At 41.4% G+C, this 27,225-nt stretch overlaps 1 protein-coding gene across 14 annotated transcripts in view; it reads right to left on the reverse strand.

Annotated features, from left to right (window-relative positions):
• The window catches only part of SASH1 (SAM and SH3 domain containing 1), a 543,978-nt gene that overhangs the window by 32,651 nt on the left and 484,102 nt on the right, over positions 1-27,225 (reverse strand). For 7 of the 14 annotated variants that reach the window (XM_021294852.2, XM_065057481.1, XM_065057479.1 and 4 more), the window contains exons 5-8: positions 16,706-16,746; positions 15,071-15,157; positions 13,676-13,788; positions 12,117-12,218 (exon numbers count right to left, since the gene is read on the reverse strand). In XM_021294852.2, coding sequence (XP_021150527.2) covers positions 12,117-12,218; positions 13,676-13,788; positions 15,071-15,157; positions 16,706-16,746 — 343 coding nt within the window. Of the gene's footprint in view, positions 1-3,580; positions 4,005-12,116; positions 12,219-13,675; positions 13,789-15,070; positions 15,158-16,705; positions 16,747-27,225 lie in introns of those variants that run through there. The other 7 variants (XM_065057478.1, XM_065057483.1, XM_065057487.1 and 4 more) reach the window with 3 other exon arrangements.

A 27,225-nucleotide genomic window follows, 5' to 3' on the forward strand; every position in this document is an offset into this window, starting at 1 on the left:
AAATTAAGCTGCAAGATGAGCATTAGTTCAGAGATTATGGTTGGGACAGCTTAGCAACATGTCAAACAACAAGACAGACATATTTAGATAAGATGATGAATAGATTATTGACCATAATCAAGAAGTTCAGTCAAGACTTCTTAGGCCATTAAGCGCATCCTGGCAAGCAACCATCATGCATACTCTGCACTCAAAATATTTTTATATTAAATGTAATTGCTCTAAGTCATTGCTTTCCTTCATAGCTTTTGATACACCCTTGGTTTGCAAGACCATTTGTAAAACTGTGAGCTCTGTACAATTTAGAAAACAGCTCATACCTGGTCCTCCCACACAAGGTTTCATCAAAGAACAGACAACCAGTCTTACTGACACCTGATAAAGAACTGTCCCCCCTCAGGGTTATGAAGAGTCAACAGTGACAACAAAAGCTTTTACAATGTCTAACATTTGCATTCACTACTATCACCGTGAAAGTGAACACCAAAATAGCTTCAGTGCAACGTACTGTCATCAAACTCCAGTGGATAGTACATGGGTTCCCCACCACACTCCAGAACAAATGAAGTCCCATCATAATCAAGCACTAGCTGTTTTTGCCCACTGCTTCAGAAGTCCTGGCACCCTTTGAACAAGGGTCCTCTGCAGGCAGTGACAGATCCCTCCTAGCACTGGTGCTCAGCCGAGAGAGGTGAGAACAGCTTGTGCTTAACAACAGGAGATGCCAGATAATGGGTTGACTGAAAACAGAGTCAGCCCCTCTCCCGCAGCCTATTTCCTATCATATTGGGCAGCATGTGGCACGGAAAGTCTTCTGTAAAGGAAAATGATGGCTAATAAGTTTATGCAAAAAGGCCTGAAAATGTCTGTGACTATGCCAGTGGTGTTGCTCAGGAAACTTTGTCAAATAATGCTGATTCCCTGAAAACAAAACCTTTTTGAAAAAGGGTTACTTTCAATTCACTTCCTGTTTTTGAAACAATTTTTTTTTAAAAAGGCCTTGAAATTATCAAAACTTTCCATTTTGGCACATGGGAAACAGAGCTTAATTTTCCAGCTCAAGTAATGCTTTCTTTTACAGCCAATTTTAAACAGAAAACAGAAATGTAAAGCATTCAGGCTGTAAGCGACATATTTGGAAATCATTGAACTTCGACGCTTTGACTTCCCCGACCCCCTCTACCCTCCCCCTCTTCCACCGTGACCGAATTGTTTTCTTTGGTGGCTGTCCCTGACTTCAGATGGGAAAATCACCCCAATCTCCCCAACGCATGGTGGGCTGGGAAAATGGCTTCTCGGACAGCTCTAGCATCCAGGCTTTGGCACGAGGCTTTGATGCTGCCAGCTGCTGTCAGCCCCCCTTGCACCCTCTCCCCACTTCACGTGCGTTTTGGTGTGCAACAGCACTGCAAAGGGGTAGTCATGGTATGTTAAAGATAGAATTATGTGTCTGCAAGAGGCTACGCTGGAGGCTTCCCAGCATGGGAGGAGGCCATGCTGCACCGCCTCCACTAATGTCTCCCTCCTGGCCCCTGGCTGTCCCGTTAGGCCAAGCCTTGGCATCCTTAATGTCCTGGTAAAACAGTCGAGGCCCCTCCATCTCCCTGTCCCCCCAGGGTGCCACTGGAGCAGGCCTCTCCCTGCACTCCAATGGGAAAACAAATGGATTTGCAGTACTGTAAATAGGAACAACTTAACTTCCATCCCCTCCGCTTCAAATTTTTCCATCATGTGAAAGCCCCCATATGGCTCAACTTTTTAATTATTTTGGCTAATGCTGTATGTAGTAATTCTGTGGTGAATGCTTAAGTGTTTCATTTCTGGTTTCCAGGGCAACATTACATCAGATTGCAGACAGCTGGCTCCACAGCCTTAAACTATAACCAACTGGCCAAGTCGATGCACAAAAATCGCGCTTGCTTTCAAGAGAAAGCACAGGGCTGGGCTGGGCAAGCCTGCGAGGCTGGGGGGGCTGCCAGGGAGCCGGCGAAGCCTGAGGGGCTCAGGGGGCTGCAGGGGAGCCGGCAAAGCCTGCGGGGCCCTTGGTGGGGCTGGGCCGGGTGGAGCTGCCTTCCCCCGCACCGCTTGGAGCAAGTGCATCCCCGACACATCTGCAATGCTCTCACGGTGCGGAACCCCGCCAGTTTGGAGAGCTCGGCTACACAAACGCGTGAAGGACTACAGGGAAACAGGGACTAAATTAAGAGCATCTGGAAAGACCCAGGACTGCATGCAAAGGACTGCAGCCACCACGTACCACACGGCTGGAAAACTGTGGAGAGGCCAAGGCCCATCCCCACCACCCAGCTCTTCATCGCTAACAAATGAGGACACAAACCTATGAAGGTGCTATCACGTCCAGGAGAGATCAATTTCCTCTCCCACCTCTAGTGTCTCTTCTGCTTGGAATACTTCTCCTAATTGTGCACGTCTAAAGGCCATGCTTCGCATCATCTCATATGTAAGATCAAAGCAAAAAGCCTTACGTTCAAGAACAAATAGGAAATTAGCACATGCACTTTGATATTCAAGGAGCTCTCTGTAGTTCTGTCCTCTTTGCTTTCTCTCTCACTTTCCTCATGCAGGCTGCTGGCTGCTCTGCAGGCAAGGCACACGCCGTGCTCTGCCGCTCTCTAACATCCAGCCCACTCCACACACCGTAGAAATAACAAACCTAACCTCCCCCTTTGAATTAGTGCTTCACACACACACACACACAGAGAAAACTAACATTTATTAGAGTACTTGGAATTAATTGGCAAAATGTAAACCAGAAGTAAATAGCTACCTTTCGGCAGGGCTATGTTTGGAAACACTTCAGGGTTATAGCAGCAGCACTTAAAAACACAAGATAGGCAAAGCCTGCTAGCCGGGTCCTAATAAAAATGTTTAAGAAACACTAGGACAATATCCAGTTATAGCCATCCTAACTGTTTAATCCTTTTCAGCTCCATAAACAAAAACATACGTGACTTTTACATGAGCTGTGTGAAGCCATTTAGAGACATTAAAACTTTACAATTTGCTTTATGCCCAGTAATAATTCAACCTCAAACTGAAACCTCTAGTAAACCTCCCATCTAAGAAACCAGGAAATCTCTTAATATCTTATTAAGTCTAAGCTGCAATTATTTTTGGCTATCAGACAATTCTTGTTCAGCAAAGTGGGGCAAAAATACACATTCAGACTCGTGGGCATATCATATCACATCCCCCAGTCCTGGCTAGCTCACTTCAGAACTACAAGCTCTATAGTAAATGCAAAGAGATTTTGCTGTTCCCTTTAGGTGATGTGGCTACACGTGTCCTTTCTTCTCTAACAGACTTTACATCTGCCAAAAAACTCCAACCATTCTAACTTTTTTTTTTTAAGTTTTATTAAACATGCCTGGATAAAGTCAGAGACAGGAAAACAAAACAGAAAAGAACTTAAAAGCCCAAGGAAAGGAAGAGGAGAACTGAGAAAAGCTATGCATGCTGTGCTGTGCCTAAGAATAACCACAAAAGCCTCTTCTCTTTCCCCCTCTCTGAAACAGGAGGTGCATCCTCTCCACATCACGCTACATGCTCAGTGACTTACCAGCTTCGGCATTTATAGGCCTAAAGCTCAGTTTCGAGTAATTCCCCCTGAGTCCTCAACTGCTGTCAGCTTCGTAACCCTAAAATTTAGGATTGGACCCTTCTTCTTAGGTACTGTATTCACTCCGAATCCTGCGCACAAAATGCCTCTTCTCTGGAGTTACATTATCAGACACCAAACTGGCTCCGATTCCAGCGCTGGATATGTAAAGAAGAAAAAAGCGTGATGCTGGACTCAATTAGCTGTTTTCTGCTCACTGATTGATTCCCCCAGTTACTCGCTAGCTGCATAACTTGCAAGAAAGGCATAAGTCATCGGCTCTAAGCAAATCTTCTATTCACCAGAAGGAAAAAAGGGAGTGTTGTACATGGCAAACAATCCCTGTTTTCACTGACGAAGGCTTGCTGACCTCTTGCTGGCCTCCAGTTCCTTAATTACTGTCTATGGAATTTCAGTGAAAGAAAAAAAAAATACAGAGAATCTCTGCAAAGCCAGGATGAAGACTGACCCTCAAACACGACCGCTAGAGTAGAGGCTGTGTCTATAGGAAATATCACTTAAGCCCTTTACCAGGCTTTTAAAATTTTTTACTTTTTAATTCTTTTGACAAAAAGCCCTCCTGAGAATTTCCCTTTATAAAGGGCTAATTTGACAGAAAAATAAACCTTGATGTTTTTTAAATTAGTGAACTTAGATATTCAACCCTCCCTTGGTTTCAGTGCTATAAAAAAGAACATCACAAAGAACTGGAAAGGCAAATTATGTTTAATTCGGAAATCCCAGACTGGTCTAGAACTAGACACGTTGTGGCTATATGAAGCATTGTTGCATGACTTCGAACTTCTTTCTAGCCTGGGCTCAGACTTCCCCTCCTAAGAAACAGACGCTGATATGCTCAATTAAACTGGCACTCCTCTTACAGTCAGCCATACCTAATCCCAAACCTTGGGACAAATCCAGAATTTGGACAATTCTTCTTGGAGTACAAGAAAACACAGATCAAATCCTCTATGAATTAGGAGCACTGCTATCCAGTGGTGGAAAGCAGTAGCAAAGGCATACCATGACAGCACCCACTTAAGACAAGAAAAGATTGCCCTTACTCAGGACCATATAATCAATGACCAGTTAATCTGGGTTCTCCACAGATCAGTCACACTGAGAAATCACAGCAGGACTATAAACATCTACTTATTTTGACGACTAGCTGATTTCAACAAGCTACCTAGTCAAATAACCTTTTTAAATTTCTCCACGTTTGTACTACTGACCGTACACAGCTTCTCTACTCCTTAGCGGTCACGTAAACTTGATTTACTGGTGCAGTTCTTACCCTTGAATTACTTCAGCCCCAAAACTCCAATGTAAAACCCTAAGGAAAATTCTAAGGCTCAGATAAAACCAGCTAGTGTTCTCCAATTTCAATAACATACCAGGCCACACAAAGTGAAACATGACAGTGACTTCCCTGAAATGTATCCCAGATTCCCTTAAAAGTCCATGGCCATGAGTGAAATTGATCTAAATTTGGGGCTTGGAACTTGAGTTTTGAAGATTTTGAGTGTCATTAAGGAAGTTTCACAAACCTCTAATCATTGCACAGGCTGTTTATAAAAAACTGTGTGAAGCTTATATGTGATAATGCTCATCGTATCCTGAGGTTACGAATAAAGGCCTCCAAAATTTTCAAGACAATTAACAGAGGTCATAAATGTTTTTGCCCCTTGACTTAAGTAAGTGAAAGTGGATGAATTATAAAGGCTGTGTGAGTTTAAAATGAGCAGCTGCAGTATCAGCCTTCCCAGGTAAGCTGAAGGACAAAAAATCCCAAGTCTGGGTTTGGTCTGTGATTACTTAGAAGGAAATCAAAGGAGCATCCAATGGCTACTTCGGTGAAAGATGTATTACACATTAGCTGGTGACGACACTGCTTGCTGAAATTAGTGGGAAATATTTGTCATAAGTAACAAGAGAACAAAAATTTAATTCTCCCAGGAGGTCTGTCTTGATACTAGAATAGCTGCTTAGGCAAATTCCTAGATGTTAACTGTTTCCAGGTTTTTGTTAAATAATTTAGAGAAGCACATTGCCGATGTTTGCATCTGCAAGCCAGACCCATTTCCTCATAGCAAAGTGTTTCTCTCACTGATTAGAATAATTAATTTTAATGACATTACAACTGTATTCATGTACCACTTGTCATAGGTATATGTGGCAGAATGAAGCTCTGCATTACATTATCCTGTATCTGTTACAATACAGTATTCATTTCCAATTCTCTAACAAGGCACTCTCAAACACATCTTATGTTTCGGCAAGTCTAACAGGGTCTGGGGAGAATCCCTATTCTTTGGTGCAGGCTGCACTATTAATGTATGGAGTACAGCACTGGTGCTGGAAACCAACATGAGATACAGTGAAATTCGTGTCAGAGGAAAAAAAAAAGAAAAAAAACAATAGAAGAGGATAGCCCTTTAGTGAAGGGTATAGTAATTTAAATCACATTCTGATAGTATTTTCAAACAATCAAACTATTAATGTTACGGTCTTAAGTGCAAGGAAGGAAACACCAGTGGCGGGGAGCAGGGGCAAGTGGTAACTAACAGGAGCACAATTAAAATTTTCTGTTGTACCACAAGTAAAGATTATTCAGCCTGGGTCTGCCAAATAGGGCAGTGAAACACATGGCTTTTGAGATTCCTAATTCTCGAACTGAGCAAGGCTTTATTCCAACTAAATAGGCTTGGTCTTAGAAAAGACGGGGCTAGTGAAACCACATTATGGATTACAGCATCTCCTGCTGGCTGATGCATGCCCGGAGGAAGTCATAGGAAAAAGCTGTTACAACCATCCCCCACCCTCTAGCAGAGAAATTAAGCAGCTGCCCAAAGGCAAAAAGGTATAAAAAAGCCAAATAATGTGTTAGAATGAATATTAAATTAATTTGCCTTCCCACCTCCACCCTTCCCAATTACGTGGCCAAACATTTTGTGGTAAAGTCAGTCAACAGGGCTTGTCTGAAAGCAGTCAAAACAGAAGTGGTTATGAACATGCTTAATTACAGTCACCGCCTGCGTGTTACTGTAGCCTCTCTGAGTCATGAGAGCAGGACGATTTTTCTCGAAGACCTTACGACAGACTAATTATATCCAGCCTTCACATCCGCAGGAGCAACTGGCAGAGAGTGGGAGGTTTACTTGGGCTATGTTACTGTCAACTGCTCAGTACAATCCTGTGGTGACAAAGTTTAGTTCCACCAGGGACACATGCCTAGCCAAGTGGTATCTGATGACAACATGGGCAAGTCTTGCATGTTAAGTAATACTTAAAGAAGTGATATAGTTTTATTCCTAAATAAATGCATTTTTCCTGCAAATTCTAAAGCATTCTGGAAATTTTCTAACCAAATAGGTAAAAGACTCCTTAGAGCATTCTACAAAACTAAATATAAACACATTGATGGTCTCTTACTTTGCTATCATCATTCCACAGCACTGACCTTAAAAACTTGGTGTTGTGTCCTGGGAACTGTAACGACGATTTGTGTTTCTCTCATGAAGTTTTTTGTATTACTATACCCATGGGAAACCCTGCTCTTATACATGATGCATAGAAAAGGGGAAAAGATTGTAACAAAATAAGCTGTATTCTTTCGCTACTAGCTTTTGACTGAGAGGTGCTGGACACCATCCCTGAGATCAGTGGGAAAAAAAAATAACTTAAAAAACTGATAAGTCCTGTGACAACAGAAAACCAAGGCTAACATAGTGCATGGCTTTCAAAATGCTCAAAGTATCCATGTTGCTTCAGTTTAAACACTACTACTGAAATAAAAAAAACCAAAACACCTCATCATACCCTGGTCTTCATTGATATTGAGCTTACTTCTACCAAGTTCTAACAAGTTATACTGATTATACCAAAAGAAGGGCTTAACAAACAATGCAGTAATGACTGTAACAGTCCTGTAGTATGAGCAATGATAATGTTAACAAATGGTTAAAGTTTTTAAGAAGCTATCAGTAACATGAATAAAAATAAATTCAAAAACTGGTGCATTAAGAAAGCATCCACAATCTGAATCACTGAAATACGGTATAATGCTGAATAATGTGGATTGGCTGTAGTTACACTTAGATTTACTCTCAACGTAATTGGTGCTACAGAAGTTATACTGTAATTATTTCTTTTCTACCTACTCTTCACACTTACCAAACAATGCAGTAATGACTGTTGTGAGTCAGAGATAATTCTATCAGACTTTGCCTTTTGTCAGAATCAGCTTTGTACCATAGCTAATACAATCCTGATCCAACAGCTTCAGCATCTCTCAGATTGAAATGAATAGGACCCCAAGTCCGTTCTTGTCTGTTATTCTGCCTTTGACAATGGTAGCAGACACAAATCCAATACTGCACACCCTTTCAACTTTTAGCCTCATTTAATGATCTGGTAAATGAAAATGTCCTCAGGAAACAATATGAAGGACAGAAGCAAGTAAAGATTACTACACACCAGCTAGAGCTGCCACTGTGTGGACTTGATTTGCTGCTGCCTTTTATGAAGTGGACTAGTATAAGACAGCAAAGGGTGGCAAAATAAGGGGGATTTCCCCCAGCATCAGCCTCTTGGCACATGCAGACGTGCATGGCACAACTCCAGGTCTGCACAACTGCTGCCACTCTCCCCAGCGAAAACAAAGAGGGTGCCATTTTCTTACTGGTAACACTGCTGTGCTGCGAGCCTTGGATAAAGAGGTATTGGGAGGGCAGGGAGGTAAAACAGCACTGTGGGCTTCTCACCACGCACCCGCAGGCCAGACTGTGGGAGGGAGATGCTGTTTCTGTTCTCCCTGCTCATAAATTTTATGGCCTCTCTCCTGAGGCTGCTCAGCACCTTGTGGCAGGTGGGGAGGTCTCGGGGGAGTGTGGCAGAGGCCACTCCGACTCCCTTCAAAGAAAAGCTGGCCTGGAAACTCGCATTAATGAGCTCTGGATGGCTGACCATTATCCGCTGATCAAAACTGAAACACAGAAGCCTGATGAGACCAACAAAACAACTCAGTCTAGGCAGAATTGCAACTTCATTTAACTTGCATCTGCAGAAACTGCCAGCAAAGTTAATTAGTGGTTTGTTTCAGTGGCAGCACAGGTACGATACACACTTCTGTCACTACCTCTCTGCTGATTCTCTCCTTTCCCCCACTCCTGCACCAAACACGTTCACTGGTACCAATTAGCCGTCTTTCAGCAGAGGACACAGGGAAAGATTTATACTGGTTTCTCCTAAGCTGGGCTGGAGCTGTACCAGCAGGGCTCTGGGGACAAAGCAGCCCTGGTGTAGATGAACTGAGAATTCCAGCACCCAAAAGTTATCAAACAAGCTTCTATCTATCTTTAAAAAGCACAACAGGCACCTCAGTGTAAAGAAAGAATGTGATAGAATTTTGAAGTCCTCTGTTTCCCTGGACTTTCTGACTCCTGAGGACAAATAGCCCCTTATCTAAAATCCAGAAAAGGACCCATGTGTAATCTGCACCTGCTTTACATCCCAGCACTTGGCACAAAGCAATGAAAGCTTGTCTAGTGTTACTGTGAGCAGCCTTCATTCCAACAGAGATGAAATATAAATATTCAGAAATAAATATGTAAAAAAATGATGACGCGTTTTAGACTTTTGATACATCTGACTAAAAAGAAAAACAGTTTCAACAACACTCCCACATTAGCAAATAAATAACACACATACTTTGTTGTGAAACAAAGGGACCACAGTAGTGAGACCGAAAACTATAAAGTGCTCAAGGGGCAGAGAACCAGGTCACCTACTGCCTTGGCAATGCCTTTGTTTGTTTTTTCAAGAACAAACAGGATATACAGTTAACAGCACAGCAATGACATTGGGCTACCTCCCTTCGGATGCTGAGAGGATGACCCTTCAGTCCTTAGAGGTTCATCTTTAAAGTTTAGTCTCGTAAGGGCACGAAATGCAAGTTTTTGCTTCCTGGTATAGTAATTTAAAAGAGGAGGAGTTAGGAAAAAGAATTCTTAAATCAAACTTTAAAATGAGTTAAAGATCAACACCAGTGATGTTAGTCATAAACACATGACAGCTATACAGATTAAAAAAAAAAAAAAGTGGTCATTTTTTTTTTTCCCTAAAAAGGAAAATGACAACAACTAATAATATTTACTCTGTAGATGTTATCTTGTAGGTGGCTGTTCTTATGCTGTGAGCAGAGTTGACTTCAAAGCAACGGAGTACTTAATGGAGTACTTAAAGCCTTGGAATACTCCAGACATTCTGCCTTCATTCTGCCTCGCTTTTATCATTCATGTGCACAAAATGTTTACAAAATGATCAAGTATGATCACAATGTTCCATTAAAACTTGTCTAGTAACAATTTGGCCATAAGACTGAAAAAAACAGAAAACAGAAAAAATGCCAACAGAACCAGAAAAGCCCTTGCCCAAGGAGTTTTAATTAAAACCAGAAGCTTCAGTTTCAGTGACTCATATTTTCAATTACATTCTGAGGTTAGAAGGCAGCAGGCTACCTAACAGAATGTTTTCAATAGATGGAAAATATCTTTGCTTTGTGGCCTCTGTAAAATAAGTGGGGTAGTTTTAAGCTGAGATTCCAAATTCACAGAGTACAGCTCACATAAGTGGCACTGAAAGTCAAACCATTTGTCAAAGAAAGGGCTTGAAAACAGAATCACCTTTGCATCTCTCAAAAGTTGGTCATTTTAGATTAATAGAGAGATCCCTTGGCAAAACACTCTGGGTGAGCACACACGCTACCTCTAGACATATATGATACTTTGCACTGCTTGTTTTTCCCCTCTTGCATGTCAATTATAGCCCAGTCTTTCACCCTAGTTAACCCTAGTTTCTTTCTTGTCCACAAAAAAAGAAGCCAAGCTGACTTCTGTTCTAACATGAAGTTTCACTTCTGCAAATGACCTGCTTTTCCCTTGAAGGCAAGCAGTTTCATGGCTTCTGTCAAATGGAACCAGGTAAAAAGCTAGGAGGAAGAGTAAAAAATCTTGAGAGGTATCTACAGCGATGGAATAGAGATTCCCTGTTGATGTCAGGAGGAAGATGGTTCATATCCCAGCAGAACAGCAGAGACAGGCAGCAGAGTTCTTGGCTCAAAGTGCGAAGATGGCTTAGGAAAATAATTTTACAGAAAAGGTGCCAAGTCATTCCATTAGGGAGCAAATATTGAGTCATGTTCAGTCCTCAGAGGTATATACAGCTTTCAGTAACTTCAACACAAACAAAAAGCACTATCAGAGGATTTAAGAGAGAAATTTAGTTTCCTTCTGAGATTTGACCACGGTGAGAGTTTAGAGCCTTTTTTTGCAACAGGTACCCTAGCCAAAGGCCTTAAGGAGGGAAAGTTCAGGCTATAAATACTAATGAGGAAAAGACCGAGACATCTTTCAGCCAGCTAAGCAATCAGTGCAGAAGAGTCACGACCCTTCCTTGTCCATTCTTTGCACATTTCTGATTTAAGGCAACATCAGTCCACCTCTGCTTCCATCTAGCTAAAGATGGACACAAATTTTTTTGAATACAAACAAGAAAGTCTTTCTCCACCACAAAATATTTTAAACATCTCACAAAATGACATAGCATTCCTCTTTTCATTTATGGAGGAGAAGCTGTCTGCTACAGTTAGCAGGAAATTCCATTGACAATAAAATAAATAAATCAATCAATGGTCTCAAAACCCCATGATTCAATTATGTGGGTTACAAAGAGCTTGGATTTGACAGCCGAATGTGTTCTTCTCTAAGATTTATCTGTGAGCTTTCAATTAGAGAAATGAAGTGGAATAAACTACTCGGTCAAATGAAGATACTTGGAAGGAAAAATTAATTAATTCAGTATGGCATGACACAAAGGCTGTCTGGTGCCCATAAAAACAACAGAAGCTATACAGCTCAGAAGTAAAAATGAGGGAGGAAAGCTGCCTTACTACTTATGGGTCTGGCAAAAGCTGCAAACTCTCTGGGCTGAGAGTTAGCAAATGCAGAGACAGAACTGTTTGAAAGCAGCAGGCAGCCAGCACTCAGCCAGACCCTCATGCAGAACGTATCAACAAGGGATAGCAAGGCCTGAGAAACTCTGCTTCTCGGTTACTGTGAATCAGCAAAGCGAAAAAATTCCCTCTAAACAACTTAAAAAACTTTTTCTGGGCATTTTGGAACATGGGCATTTTTGCTTGGCATCACTTGTGTTCCAAAAGCTCAGTGGCAAAGGACCAGAATAAAAAAAAAAAAGGGAAGAAAGACATTGTACAAAAAGACCATTAAAGTCTATGACAGCAGACCTTGAAGTTTTAAAATCCACATTAAAGATTTTCTGCAGACAGAACATATCATCACAACATCAAATTATATATTTTCTATTTTTGAATTCACCAGGTAAATCAGGATAATTCTGTACTGAAAAAAAACCCCAAACCAAACCCAAACTTAAATATTAAATGATATTGGGAAACTGTATCAGAAAGACAGGTACTTACATTACAATTGGAAGAGCCATCAAATGCTGAGTAAGAACCATCCGGCCATTCTGTAGTATCTACAGTGCTTGACTGCCTGTGCTGGGCTTCATACTCCTTCAGCTGAAATTTGAAAAGACAGCAAGAAGATTTTCCAGTGCGAAGCAGCTGTCAATCTCCAGTAAAACAGCAAGACTTAATGTCCTTTCAGCGGTGTCGTGTTGTGTTTCCCCCAGCCCCTTCCCGTATGATTGTGGAACTGGGAAAATCAGAACTTTCACATTGCACATCTCACTTGTTCAAAATAAATTAATTTGCTTTAGAATCACAAGTTTAATGCTGAGATTTTTTTTTCCTAAAAGGAAGTGATCTGTAAATACCAAATTTTGATGAACTGTCATTGATAAAATATAAAATATGCCTCCCCATCTTAAAGGCACAGTTTACAGTGGACTGACTAAATCTCATTAGCCTGACAATTTCCTTCATAAAGGATCCACAGAAAGACTAGGAATCATCTTCTACCATTTTAAAACAAAAGACCATCTTTCCCATTTTCCAGTAAAAGGTTTAAGACATAAAATGAACCCTACTGGAGTCAAGCTTTTGAGAGGATCGTCAAATGATCATACTACAAACAAACAAAAAACTTTGCTGCTCGTAGCTCAGACCACTAGGGGGAAACCATACTAGTACATATATGAACCATACAGATTAGTTACAACCCACTCCGCAAAATTTTTAACAGCAGAGCAGAAAATGAATTTCCAAAATTGCCACCCAGTAAATTTAGAATTTTGCCCTTTTTTTCCCCCCATTATATGATTCCCAACAAAGCAATATTTTCTTCAGACAATAACATAACTTTATATTTTAGGATAATCTATTTCAAGATGCATTATGTCAGTACAGAAATTTATGTGAGGGTCAATTCATGATCTAAGCCATGCTTTCTGTAGCTCTAATGGGGCTCGTACAGAAAACCCTGTGTTCCATCACAGTATTTTGAACAAGGGTACCAAATCAAAAGTGATGTGGAAATTCAACACTGATCTTCTGGTTCCTGAGCAATTAAAATCTCAGCTCTATTGCTTCACAAATACACCACCTTGTAATTATTTTTTTCTTGTGGTTTATTAAGATTTATAAAGAAACACTTGTGACAGCCACTGTACTTATAAAAAAATAAGTCCATGTTGGTTTTAATGTCAAATGCCAACAATGTCTGAATATGTTTTCTTGAAGACTATTAACACAAAACTTCACCTTTTTGGCTAAGAAACCAGCAGAAGAACTTTTAGCTTAAATGTTGGTATTTTCAAAATTTGTAATTGATGAAAACGGAAGCCTGCAACCAAACTGCCCTTCAGCCATTAGCAGCAGGAAAATAATAAGAAATATATGTATTCTGAAACAAATAAGGCAAGCTCATCAAAACTTGAAGCTAGCTAGTGCAACGGGACAAACAAGCAGGCTTTCTCACCCTTCTATGTTTCCTGAGCAAATGAAAACTCCAAATTGGTATATCCCACATCCTAAAACTTGTTTCTCAAGGAAACTGAAGGATGAACATATCATACCCTGGCAAGCGCTTCCTCAATGGTGATCATCTTCTCCTTGACCATCATCATCAGCTGGATCCGTTCTTCATCACTCATCGTGATCTCACTAGCCACATACCCTACATCCTCTCCTGCAGGAAAAAGCACAGAGATAACAAGAATGTGTAAGAGGTCATGCACAGAGCGGCGTACATTGAAACCGGATTTTACCCAGTGCTCTGAAACCTGGATGCCATGTAGACCTGGTTGGCCAGAAACAGACCCTCCCCAGAGCAGGCTCACAGTACAATTATTTGGAAGTTAAATTAGGGCTAGAAAACTAAGTCTACTTTGACATCGAAAGCAAGAGAATGTGACAAGGAGAAATAAAGTGACTGTCATCACACAGTTATTGACCCTGGAAAACAAGGATTAAAAGAGAAAGTCCTGCACTCAGCCCTGAGGAACGCTGTTGTCAGCTGCTGGAGCAGGTGGGAAGCCTTTTCAGGACCAGTGTGTTGAGCCCTTGCAGCTCTCTGCTGCGGAGTGGCCACGATCCCCCATCTCTCCAGGCTATCTCAGTGGCCAACGCGCTGGCACAGCGTGCTGGATGCACCGGAACTCTCAACTCCAGCATCTCTCCTTCTGGTATGTGCTTGGCACATACATCAGCATGGGCAATTATAATGTGCCTTGAGAGCCATCATGGACCCACACTTAACTGAGAGGGTAAATGTGCCCCTTTCTGACCTCCTAAGCAGGCTCCTGTCATCTTTTACAATCCATCTGAACACAGACATGGTGATGTGGAGACACATCTGTTTGCAACACTAGGTTCTAACAGACACACATGGGGAAACAGGAATTTTCTGTGTGAAGAGAAATACATAAAGCAATGCACAGCTGCATCTTTTGGAGAAGAACTAGAGAAAGACACCTGACAGTTTAAGTGGTATTGATCCTACACTTGCACTAATCACCAGATGTCCTTTTACTGCTCCTTCTTGTAGTATCTTCTACAATGAGAGCCTGGATTCAATCCTAAAGCAAACATGGCAAAGTAACCAAAGAAAGGAGAAACATATTTCTAATTAAAACAGATCAGCATTTCTCCCACCAAGGCAAAAACAGGTGAAAAACAAAAACAGGCATCTTGTTCATTTACAGATATTATTTATAAATAAATATTAACCGCATGACTTTGCGCACCTGCCATCACTGGCAGTTGGGACTGAAGGCGCCCGAGCCTCCCATCTGCAGTCCCACAGAACATGACTTGTCTTTCTGAGCCCTGTCACAATGAACCCACCCTGCAACACTTCCAGATCCACAGACCCCCAACCGCCACACTCTTGCAAACAAATTTTACTCCTCTGTGACACTGGCTCCTTCTATTTTATATGGATAGGTTCTGTGCCCTTAAAAAAGAGTTACCTTTTGAAGCCTGCCTCATGAGTCCTTTCTGATTCTTTCGGAAATTCTGCCAAAAAAACTTATTTTTCTTTTTCCAGTCTGCTTTCCCTAAAAGAAAAGTGGGGAGGGAGGATGAGGGGAAAGGGAAAAAGAATTTCAGAAAGAAACATTAGTTAGCAAATGCTAGAGAATCTTTTAAGCATTAGGTTGTATTTTCTAAGTCAAAACCAAGAAAAAAAAAAATCTCAAATTTTCTGTTTTCCTTGATTTATTCTGTACTTGAACTATGCTGATGTAGCTATTTCAGGGAAATGCACATTCTTTTATAATTGCCAATGCTATAGAAGACTGAGATAAGCCAGTAACTTACATATTTTGAATTATAAACAGAAAATATTTTGCATTCATTTTGATATGTGTCGAGTTGTTAATGTCAAGTCTGGAAGTGTTTTTGAAGTATTTTGTTGGTTTATTCTATTTAACTGAACCACAGTTATGCAGCTTAAGCCACAACTCAGATAATTTTTTTTTTTTAATATGCACGTGTATGTATACAGAAAAGAAATATTTTACATATATAAAAATGCACACACACATGCACATTCTACTGCTTGGCCTGAGAAATTTTGAGAGCATCAGCTACATCTGACGCTTGCTCTCTATATGTCTGTATTCTACAAGCCTGGGTCTCCATGTCCATTATCAGATCTGCATATGACTTGATGACCCAGAAGTAAATAATTTGTTCTGAAAAAGAAACAGGACCTGGCTCAAGGTAGGGCATATAACTGTGTTCTGTTGAATTAACCAAGGCACATGATAGAAAGTTTATTCCATCTCCAAGAGAACATTCTGTGCCCGATCTGATAGAAATGCTACTGATAAAGAGCTGCCTCATCCCTCTTCTTTTGAAAAATTCAAAGGAACACAGTTTATACTGTGCCACTGTGTTTCAGTATGTGACAACAGCATTTTGGATCTCACCCTAGAAGATCTAGAGCTGGGTTTACTGACTCTCTGAAGTTTAGACTGGGAAAATGTCCCTATAAAAAAAAAAAAAAATAAAAAGAAGCAAACAGAAAAACCTCCTAGTTTTTCTTTTCCGCTCCAACAAGCAAAATAAAATTTCCCCAGAAATATATCAGCTCAAGTAATAAGTTAGAATAGCAATATGAACTCATTGCAGTAAGTTAAAAAACAAAACCAAAAACCAAAACAATCCACAAGTGAAATACAATGGAAAACAAATACATATTTAAGAATGAAGAATATTTCAGAAACAAAGGAAGAGACTCTGGCATGACATGAACATGAACAAAAATAACAAAAAGCCCAGTTATTCACTGGTGGTGGCAATTTTCAGAATAGAAACAGATAGGCTAGCAATGTTCTAACGTGCAGACATTTGAAATTCAAAATAAAAAGTCAAAAGATGCATATTTATCACATGACAATGCTGGCTGAGCAGTCTCAGTGATTACCGAGACACCCCGCACTTAGCTTAAAACTCCTGAGGCTCACTCTCCACACACACACCAGTGCTGCTGACTTCTGTCAGCATTGCGCTTACTCAGCTCTTCACATCCCAGCACAAGCAAAACTCAAAACCTCCTTAAGAATTCCATAGGAGTATCAAATAAAATGAAATATACTGACCTACAGAGCTTTCTTCCGAACTTGATTTATGAATGGAAAGCCTAGGACAAAAAAGAGAAATGGGCTTACTGATGCAGGCTTCTCACATTTCATGGGAGCTGTCTGATTACAGTAAATCAGTTTCCAAACAATCTATCATGAGCTGTTTTATCTTCCTGTTTCTTCCCGATACAGCAAGCTGGAAACAAAAACTGAACCCACTGGTCTGACCACAGCAACCCAGTTTCCCTCTTAAACATGCCTTGTGTGATGAGCACGGAAAAAATATATACTGACAGAAACCTATGGTTAAGGCAAAAGAGTCTAGGGATCCCGCAGAAAAACACTTTTTCAGATTCTTTCCTCCTTTCCATTTGTAAAATGGTAATTTGGCTACCTTAGAAACTGCAGCATGGGGATACTGTATTTGTTCTGCTATACAACAGTTTTTGGCCTATTCGTTTTCTATCTGAAAATGCTTTATAAACATGCACTTATTGAACTTTCAGAAGCCACTGTGTAGAAGCAAGGAGTAAAGATTTAAAGACAAGGTGAAAAAGGCTTGTCTACCCTATGAGTAGTGACCACACATGAGTGAAGACTGCAGCTTCTTTCTCCTGATACCTTCCGTGTGCTTTCCCACCAGTGTGTACTTCCTTCCCGAAAAGCTAGCTGAAGAGACTTATTTTAACAGAACATGGACTTTACAAAACAACCCACTAAAATAGTAAGTAAATGTTTTGTTCTTGGTCTTTATGTTCATTGAACTAGTTTTCCATAATGGATTCCAACTCTGTGCCAATGGTACATTGTGGGATCTCTGATGAGACATCACCCCCCTTCATTGCCTTTTTTCTGTCTGTATAAATGGAGCTAATAGAAATTACTAAATCTTGTGCAATTATTTGAAGCCTTGCTATGGGAATCACTGTTTAACCAAGCTGTGCCAAGCTGGTGAAATGACTTCTGCCAGCTGCAACGGCTTTGCTGGAGGCTCCAAGTGCAAAGCATCGCGGTAGCGGCTTTGTGGAGAGCTCGGCCCCACAGCACGACAAAGCCCCGTTGTGCAGTGGTTGTGCTGCAGCCACGCAGAACAGAAACACGCGTACCCCAGCACACCCAGAAGACCTCAAGACAAATCGTTCTTTGAACGGGGCCATATAATGATACACACAATCCACACTCTCGTTTCTGTCCTCAGTGTTTGCATGGGCTCCTTGCGTTTTCTTAGACTCCCCAGAAGAGGGCAATGAAGAGTTTTTGATCAATTTAGAAAACCACCTGAAGGAAAATTTTAGTTCAAGCCAGTTCAGAGTTTAAAAGATGTAAGCAAATTACTGGCCAACATTTCGTAAGCATGAAAAACATGCTTATCAATTTGCAGAGACATCATTAAAGCAGAAACGAGACAGTATGAAGTTTCAGTTTGATTCAGTAATTCATCTAGGCAAGGAGGGTTTGGCACAGAGAAGCTCTGAAAATGTAACCTCCATCAACCTCAGACTGATCAGAAAATTCATCCAGCACAAACTACAAACCAATTGAAGCAACCTAGTTTCAGATTTGTAGTACACCAGGCAGAGGGAGAAATTTAAGTGTTTTCCTTGCTGATAAAGTTTAACCTTGAGGGGAAAAAGTTAATGATATGCCACCAAATGTTTAGGTTTTAAGAAGCTTGTGTAAGAAATCCAGGAGAAACAAGCCACATACTTTTTGGCTAAAAGCTCTAGAAAAGCCAGTGTCAAAATTTAAAGACTCTCAACAGGGCTGGGATTTCATCTAGACACTTAAAAGTAAAGTTGTCAGCTAGTATTTTTCTCAATAAAGGTAAATCAGACTAAAAGTATGTGGACTTGTACATGGAGACAACCAAGTAAAAGACAGCCAAGTTCTGTTAGAACTGACAGAATTAATCCACTGTATATTTTGCACCCGAGGACAGATCTCACCCATCAAGCATTGATCTTAAATTAATTTAGTATCCATTGAATGCCTCAAATCACCATCCTTAGAAAATGAAATCTGCTAATGATCAGAACTTTGTCTCACTAGTGAAATCAGCCTCTTGCACTCCTTAGCATACAAATCCATTTAAATCCTTTTCTTCTCTTGCACAGTTGCCAACAACGATGCAAGTAAGTAGCAGGTGTAGCGGCAACGTTTGTGATGTGGACATCTGTTCACTGGGAATTAGCCTGAGGCCACCAACTCCTCACACACTGGCCTCCAGAGAAGGGGAAGAGCAGTAGGAGCAAACTTCTGATGTGTGTGAACTAGAGGGGGCGAGGAGAAGAGCAGACCACCTTCTCATTTATAACTGATTTAAGAACTATGTTGAGCTTCATCAGAGGATGCAAATTCCAATTATTATTTCATGCATTCCCCAAAGAGGAAATCTTCCATGCCTGGGCTGACCTTGAAAATGCCAACAGCTGGTCTGAAGAGGTGGAAATGCCAACAAAATCTACCACATGGAGCCTGATAAAGCACTTGCTTTTTAGTTCCACCAGACAACTCTGATGCTTAAAAATCCTCGGTGAAATCAATCAAGAGTTTTACTTCCTAGATGTCTGGTGAAAAATTCCAGAGTACCTCAGAGTCACTGTGTGTTTGATTTGCCAGTAACACTCCCTTACTCTGCTAAATCTGCAGCTCCTCTGCGAACGTGCACTGAACGTGATTTGTGTTCTTCCATTCATAGACTGATAACTTGTACTGAAAGTTAATGATGCAGCGACACTTGGCAGAAGTTTCAGCCCTGCGTGTCTGAAAGGGAGCCAAATGCCATTACTCCGCTGTGGAGGCCTTCATTTTTGTTGTGGTCTGATGTACAACTTCATTAGCAAGCTTTCACATGCAACGTACTCTGTCACAGCATATAGCAGAAGAAATGTATGGGTATATGTCCTGGCAAGAAGGAAGAAAAAAAGATTCGTGGCTAGAAGGAAAAAATACTCTTATCAACCCACAATCTCTGGAAGCCAGCTGCAGAAGGGGTCAAAACTTTAATCCATTACTCTGACAATTTCAAAACCATCTCTAGGCTGATATTTTTGATCTTTTGGAGCCAAACTGACGAAATAAACAAATGAGGGGGAAAAAAAAAAAAAGGCAACACAATAAACACAATAGATAATCTAAAAAGAGAGCTACTTTGGAGAGTAAATAAATATTACTGCCTTAGAGTGATGAGTTTCAGCGGAGTTTAGTAAATTACATCAGACCACTCAGTGATCAGTGACACGAAATTTAGTAGCAACAGCCAGAGTGGAGAACCTGGACCAGGAATTAGCTGATTAGAAAGACTGACTTAACAGAAATGAGTTTACATTCAATGCTAAAATGTGCAAGTCCACAAACAGGACTGACACGAAAGTCAGTCTTTCAAGTGATGAACATTTGTAAATGACAGAGTATCTGGGGATAACAACTGAAAAAGGATGACTGAGACAAAGCTAACATGTTAAAAAGGCATAAAGATGGGAAATTCCAGTGGCAGTACAAAGAGTAAATATATAAGGGAATAGCTGTACAACCATCATTACTCATTCTCAATAAAATGAATTCAAAGCAGAAGTGGTAAAGAGAAAAACTATTAGAATAGTCTGGGAACTGGACAGCTTATCTTATGAGAGAAAGCTAGAAAAGGCTTGCCTGTTCTGCCTGTCAAAACTAAAAGCTGCAAGAAAATTAATTAGTGCCTCTTAACCAATCAGGCACAGGAACAAGTAGACTTAAGCTGGAAAGAAATTAGAAAGGAGGAGTTAACATTTCCTATTTGGACAAACTTCCAACAGTAGGTAGAGACAGGGAGGGCAGCTTTAAAAACTAATGGCTTTTAAGAGAGTCCTTGAAAGACAGAGACCAGACCAGATGCCTTTGACAATAAAGACCTGGACATGAGGACTGCCTCTGGAGGGCACTTCTGGTTCTCCTTTTGCAGCCTGTGGTTTTGTAGGAACAATGGCAAAGCCAGGCATCCAAAACAATCTTTGAATCTGTCTTCCCATAAAAGTGCTGCAGCGGGGATGATCTTGCTATACCTAAGGAGTAGTTACATTTATACAGTCCCCAAATTACATTCGGCCCTCTGAAGTCAACCGCGAGGCTGACGTGGCCCCTAGTGAAAATGAGTTTGATACCCCTGACCTAAGCAATTCCTCACTTTTTAAAATTAACCTTTGAATCCTGGAGCTAGGCTCCAGAACCTGAGAGTGTAAAGAAGAACCAATGCACACATCTGTATCACGAGCCAGCTGAGACTGTATCTGAGTATTAACATGGGTTTTAACTAGGATGTATCGAGCTACAGCTTATCCTGTTAACTCTGCACTGATTCTGATCTCAGAAACAAAAACACTGGGGCTTATCTTGCATACAGAGTGGTTGACTTTACAACAGACAGTCATACGTGCCTCGAGATGTGAATGTGCTGGTACACCGCAGAAATGGGAAAGGAAACAAATGACACCATGTGCTGCTTTCATGAATGTGCCTGTTGATTTTTGAAAGCTCATCATTCTTTAAAGAGAACAAACATAGGAACTGAGAATGACAGGATTTCTGACGGGTTTTTGTTTCAACACTAAGTATTTTAAATGCAGATGGGCTTTAACACATGGCCACATCTCATTTATGGACCATAAAATCCACAGGTGCACAGCACCATCTGATAATGAAACCACTACTGTTATGATCTTCAATAAACTGATAGTGGCTCTCTTATTCCCTCCCAATGACTATTTATAGCCCATTGAGGAAAATGCTTTGGATGGGATTTTCAATCTACAAATACTATGCACATTCATAGCAGTGAATAAATCGATGCAAAAGCCCATGCTGGCTGTGCTGCAAAGCCATTTGGTTATCTGTGTGCATTAGAAATGGCTCACTCACATAATTAGTATGAAAAACTGACAGACTTGTAAATGGTCCTGACTGAATACAAGATAATTTATCTAACCAGAGCTGGCACAAGAAAGAAAACGGGCCTCTGGTATTTTTATCAAATTTGCATGAACCTGAAGAGAAAGCAGGCCTGCAAGGTTCTGACCTTGCTGGCACCAGTGTGAAAAAGGGATGGAAAGCAAAGACGTTTCATTCAATTATCTTCTCATTAGGTTTCCATAGCAATGGCTCTTTAAGCAGGTCAAAACTTTCTCAGTGGAAACAAACACTAAGCTGCTTGTGGGCCGTGTGTGTGGATGTGTATTTTCTGCCACCACCAGCACTGAAGCCACCACGTTGGTCCCACGGGCTTGGTCCAGTGACTGGCAGTGGGCAGATGGGGCTATGTCACGTACTTAATAACCGACTGGTGGGTCTCAGCCAGGAGTCAGATAATTGCCAGCTAAAAAATAGCTCTTTGGCAGCGAAGAGGAGGGCCCAAGGTACCACATGCAACACACTCTGTTCTGTGGGCATTGCTTACTACGTGCCGTGCCGACTAGCTGCGACAAGTCGGGCTTTCTCATGAAAGGCGTCCTTCATGCTTCCTCTTACAAAATTACCAGGCTTGAAATCTTCTTCCAGCTGCTCAAAGGCACACTGGTTTCCCTCCTCACGTGTCCCAGGCGGCGTTTGGCTGGCCTCTCGCTCCCATTGTGCGGGTTATTGTGGGAGTTTCCTGCCCTACTTCTCTTGAGGAGGCTGTTTAAAGGCAGCATGAATAATTTGGCTTTGACTAAATCAGGCCTCAAACAAGTGAAAACAGGGCCATACACATTCACTGATTCTTTTTGATTCCTGTAAGCACAGGGTACAAAGAAAAAAAAAAGTTATCTTAAATGCAGACATCTCAAATATGGCAAGTTCTTACTTATTTTTTGTCCAGTATTCCTTTCTACTTTTAAACTATGCAAAAGGAAACATTTATTCTGCTAGTAATTAAGTGCAGCCGTTAGCATCCTTGGTTTTGGTGTCTGCTCATTTTCTGCTTTGTTCTCAGTTTCTGCTGTCTTTCTGCCTCACATCCTCTGTCAGAGCTGTGCTCCTGTTTCTTTGCAGATGAGCTTACAAATGCCTGCCAAAGTTAATTTGGGCACCTTGAGATGTTGCCAGAATCAAACATGATGGCATTTAAGCCCCTCACATCCATGACCTGGAGGGATGATTTAATAACCTCCTGCATTCAAAGCCTGACCTGCAGTTTGGATGCTGTAGGGGAAGCAGATTAGGAAATCTAATGTTAAAAACTTTTGGCAAAGGCCAGTAAAGTAGTATACCAAAAGGTGCAGACTTGAGGCTTGCATGAACCCTTTTGCAAAACAAAAGCCATTTTTAGAAAGACTGCTGCTTCCACTGAAAATCACAGTGGAGGATGAGAACATTGAACTGCAGGCACTGTCTGAGTCTTAGGCTAGTTTGGAGTTCAAGTTTATATCACAGGATGGTGACAGGCTTTCATATGGCACATCCATTGCAGAAAATCCTTAAAAATATATTCAGCCAACAGTTTCTCCTGCAGAGAAAACGGCATGCAGATAGCAGCCTCAGAGAAAGAGGTTACCCCTGATCCGCCCATGACTCCTCTTCTGACACACCCAACAAGCCACCAGGGATCTGACCAAACTATATGAACTCAATGTGTGAGGGGCTCAGTTAAAGATGCATGTCTTGCACTCACAAAGAGGATGACATAGACATTCCCTCTCAGGAGCAGCTGAAGCATGGAGCTGAGGACACAGCTGCTAAGGGCAGACCAGCTCCCCAGTACCGGGGGAATGTCAAGTCCCCCAGTAATGCTGCCCTGGGCCGCCTGCACCCCACAGGGCCGTGCTTCTCTCCAGCACCTTCCCCTCCGCAAATCTGTTTTTGCTCAGCTCCCTGCTCTGGCAGAGTCTGGCGTTTAGGTCCTGAGGATCACAGGGTTGAAACAGCACAAACTGTACTGTAGTACAGTCTGAGGAGTACGGCAGGATGAATTGTGGCACTTAATACGCAGTATGACTATTTACTTGGTCAGGAGTGTGCTTGAGTGGTACAGTCCAAGAAAGAGCAGGTGATTCACACAGGAGGTGACAATTCATAACATCCACTGCCACGCGAAGGTGGTGGGAACACCTATGAAATGCCAAATACAGCCACAAATGCTATCCCATGTGTTGTTTTTTGTCCTTCCTTTCTCTAGCAGCTGCAAAGAAAAAAAAAAGAGTATATAGTAGTGACTATACCTCATCCTATCTGTACGCAGTGCTCTTGGGTCTCTCACCCACTTCCTTCTCTTTCCTGGCAGCTCTCTGATACACCACATTGAAAACGTGCCCAGAGGCTGCTGGAGCAAATAGTGACAGCAAACAGTTATATTTCCCAAGAGGGAAAACACAAAACTTCCCCTTTGCAACATCCCCAGTTCTTCTAAAAACAGGATGAGAGTCAGGATGCAGAAGCCTGAGTTCAGGGGACGGGGTTTAACCTGGATTTCCTGGCAAACATGCAGAGCTCATCAGTCTGTCATGTAGACTTGAATGCTCAAAAATGGGAACAGGCTAAAAGTTGGATTACATTGTTTTAAACCCTCTGTTTATAATTATGAGAAAACCCTGCTCAGTTCCCTGCCTGAGTAAACATCCTTGGGGTGTTGCCATCACTTGGATATAATGGGGATTGTATATACAATACATCCCCAGATCTACATGGTATGGGGACAAAGAAGCAACAGTAAGTGCTAAGAACACATTTACTGCATATTTGTTACAGTGATGATTCTTCTAGCAAAATCAGAAGGCATTGTGTCTATAGAAACACCTGCAATTCTGGGGAGATTTTTCTTTAAAATAACATCACTGTTAAAGATGCTGTTGCCACCTTGCTGAAGGCACACTGAGAATCTGAAAAGTTACGCCAGCACCACAACCGACATCAAGACTGCAGTTTAAAAGATGTAAATCTTGGAAAGGGCAAAGGGAAATGAAATGTATTATTAAGATAAGAAAGCTACAAATATTTCATTCCATGTTGTTTTATTTGCGGAATATTACATGACTCAGAAGCCTGCCCAACTGTTTCAATTTACAGAAGGAATGCCAGTATGGCCAAAAAATCAGAGCAATTGTGAGGCGAGGCTTGAACAAACATGACTTTGTTTTCTGTTGTTTATGGATAGCTTTTCAGGCCACATCAGTACCGTTGCTGTTATTCACGTAGATCTCAGAGGCCTTTTCTACAGTGAAGATTTTTTTCTCTTTGTCAGAATCAATTGATTCTGGTAGGGCATTTACAATGCATGGAGCAGGTTCGTTCTTATGTGCAGTCTTTTTTTGTAGCTTCATCTAATTACTAGGAACAGTGTTGTCAGCAATGGAGGACGGTAGCATTGCCTCAAATGCCTTTTGGAGGGTCAATGACTTGAAGTGACAAGGAACTCTGCCTCCAGCCTCATTTAACCCCTTTTGCCTTCCTCCAGGCATTACAGCTGCTCTTCTGAGTAACAGCACATCACCCACAGCACAGATACTTGTTGAGCAACTTGATGGACTGAGGGCACCAACTAATTTCACGCTGGCTTTGAACAGGTAACAATAATAATGACCTGGGCAGCAGGGTTAGAAAGACATAAGGCAAGACCAAACGCACACCGCTTGCCCACACAAATGGGATTTTTTCCTACCACGGAGCACCAAGGCTAATTTGTTTTCAGTGTGGTGTACAGTGGAGCCAGTCAGGCTCCCTCTTCAGTTGGGCACTACAGAAAAGGAAAAACCAAACCAGGTTAAAACAAACATAGCTTCTTCCGGACTCCCTCAAAGCCTCTTTCTGTCTGGACTCTCTCAACTCTGGCAAATTAAACAAGTATCCAGGTGTGTTATTTTAAAACTTTAGACCCTGGTAGCGTTAAGCTGTGGGGTGTGCAGGCAGCAGAGCTGGGCAAGGGAGCTGCCAAGAACAGCCACTCGCTCTCTCCTCCCCATCCCAGCATGGGTTTGTCCTTGGGACTGCTGCTACTTTCTGAAGTAACCCGCTCAGAACACCAGAGAAGAAACAACTTGCCTCACTTCTTGCTAGGAAAGCATTTGTGCTTTCAGTATGTAGAAATACAACTTTTTCTTGGGTAAACTTCTACTTGGGCTTTGGGAGAGTAGTCACAACAACAGATTCTCAGCTCCTGAAAATCTGGATGGCTATTTAGGGACAAATCTTTCCTTTTGCCCCCAAATCTCTTTGTGAACATGAGAAACCAATGGACATCTGCATCGAGTTTCAGGTTTGGCAAACTGGAGTCTTCTCACAACAAAAGAAGTTTTGTAAAAGCTTTATCCCAGATCTATTATGTGCCATGAAGGGACCACAAAAGCAGAATCCCCAAAGGGAAAATCTTTCCTGTCTCTCATAGGATGCCCATGCAACAAATTCATTTGAAAGCCATAATGTAAACGGAGAAACAAACAAACAAAAAAAAAATCCCTCTAGGCCTGCCATCCTCCCCCAAAAAACATCAAGTTCAAAATGTTAGTAGCAAGCACTGACATATCAGATGGACTAGAAGTGGTCGCTTTCCTGCAGATCAATTTTATAAACTCTGCCACTCTGGAAGAGGCATTTCTGCATCAATTTAGCCCTCTGAGCTAGAGGGACAAAACTGGCATGGATGCAGCAGGCTGTCACTGATAGGCCCAGGCCTATAGAATTTTGGTTTTGAATAATTTGTATGGTATCGAGTAGATATCATTTATTATTTTCAACACCTTGCCCAATTAGCGTGCATCACACTGCCTTGTATCTTGCAAATATTTGACACAACATGTCCCAGGTCAGTTTTGCATATCCAATCAGGTTTCTCAGGTATGCCCTTCAGTTGACAGACAAATCCTCAAACAGGACACTTCCACTCCTGAAAGGTCCACAAAAATCACAGGTGTCTTCCGTACGAACTAAAATAATGAGGTTAATTTCCTTCCAGTAAGGCAAATGAGCTCTTTTAGAGTCACTCGAAAGAGGTTTTTGTAGATACTGTCTTCTCACTCAAGTTAATTGTGGTACTACACCTACACAGGCACGTTTTAGGAAGCTGGCTAGAACGTGTAAGAGGAATTTATTCCCAGTTGTGTGCTGCCCTCCTGCAAGATCTTTATTTCATTATTACCTGAGATGGCATGATGATATGGGGAAAACTGCCCATGGGGAAAGTGCCTTGAGACTTAGAGAAAAATATGATGATTATAAGATAATCTTGGAGGCTTACTTCCCAGATTGCAGTTCTCATAATGTTCCCATCCACTTGGCACTTCTGGTTTCATTATAACGTCACCCAGGGATGTATCATTGAAGAAAACTTTTCAATATTTCAGTATCTGAAGCATTACTTTTAAACTCTAAGCCTTCTAGGCTTTCTCTGTTAATAGCATATAGCATGGTGCCAGTGATGGTACCCAAGGTAAAATTCACCTTATCTGTCTTATGCTGTTTCGAAAATTAGCATCTACCTGAACCAAACAATCACTGCTTTCTCTGAGCAATTAAGAGGGACAAGGCACCTCTAAAAGACAATTTATCACTTTCCAAGATCTTTAGCATGAATCAGCTTTCAGATGATTCCACAGGAA

Source organism: Columba livia, chromosome 3 (genome assembly GCF_036013475.1).
Source record: "Columba livia isolate bColLiv1 breed racing homer chromosome 3, bColLiv1.pat.W.v2, whole genome shotgun sequence".
Classification (NCBI taxonomy): Eukaryota; Metazoa; Chordata; class Aves; order Columbiformes; family Columbidae; genus Columba; species Columba livia.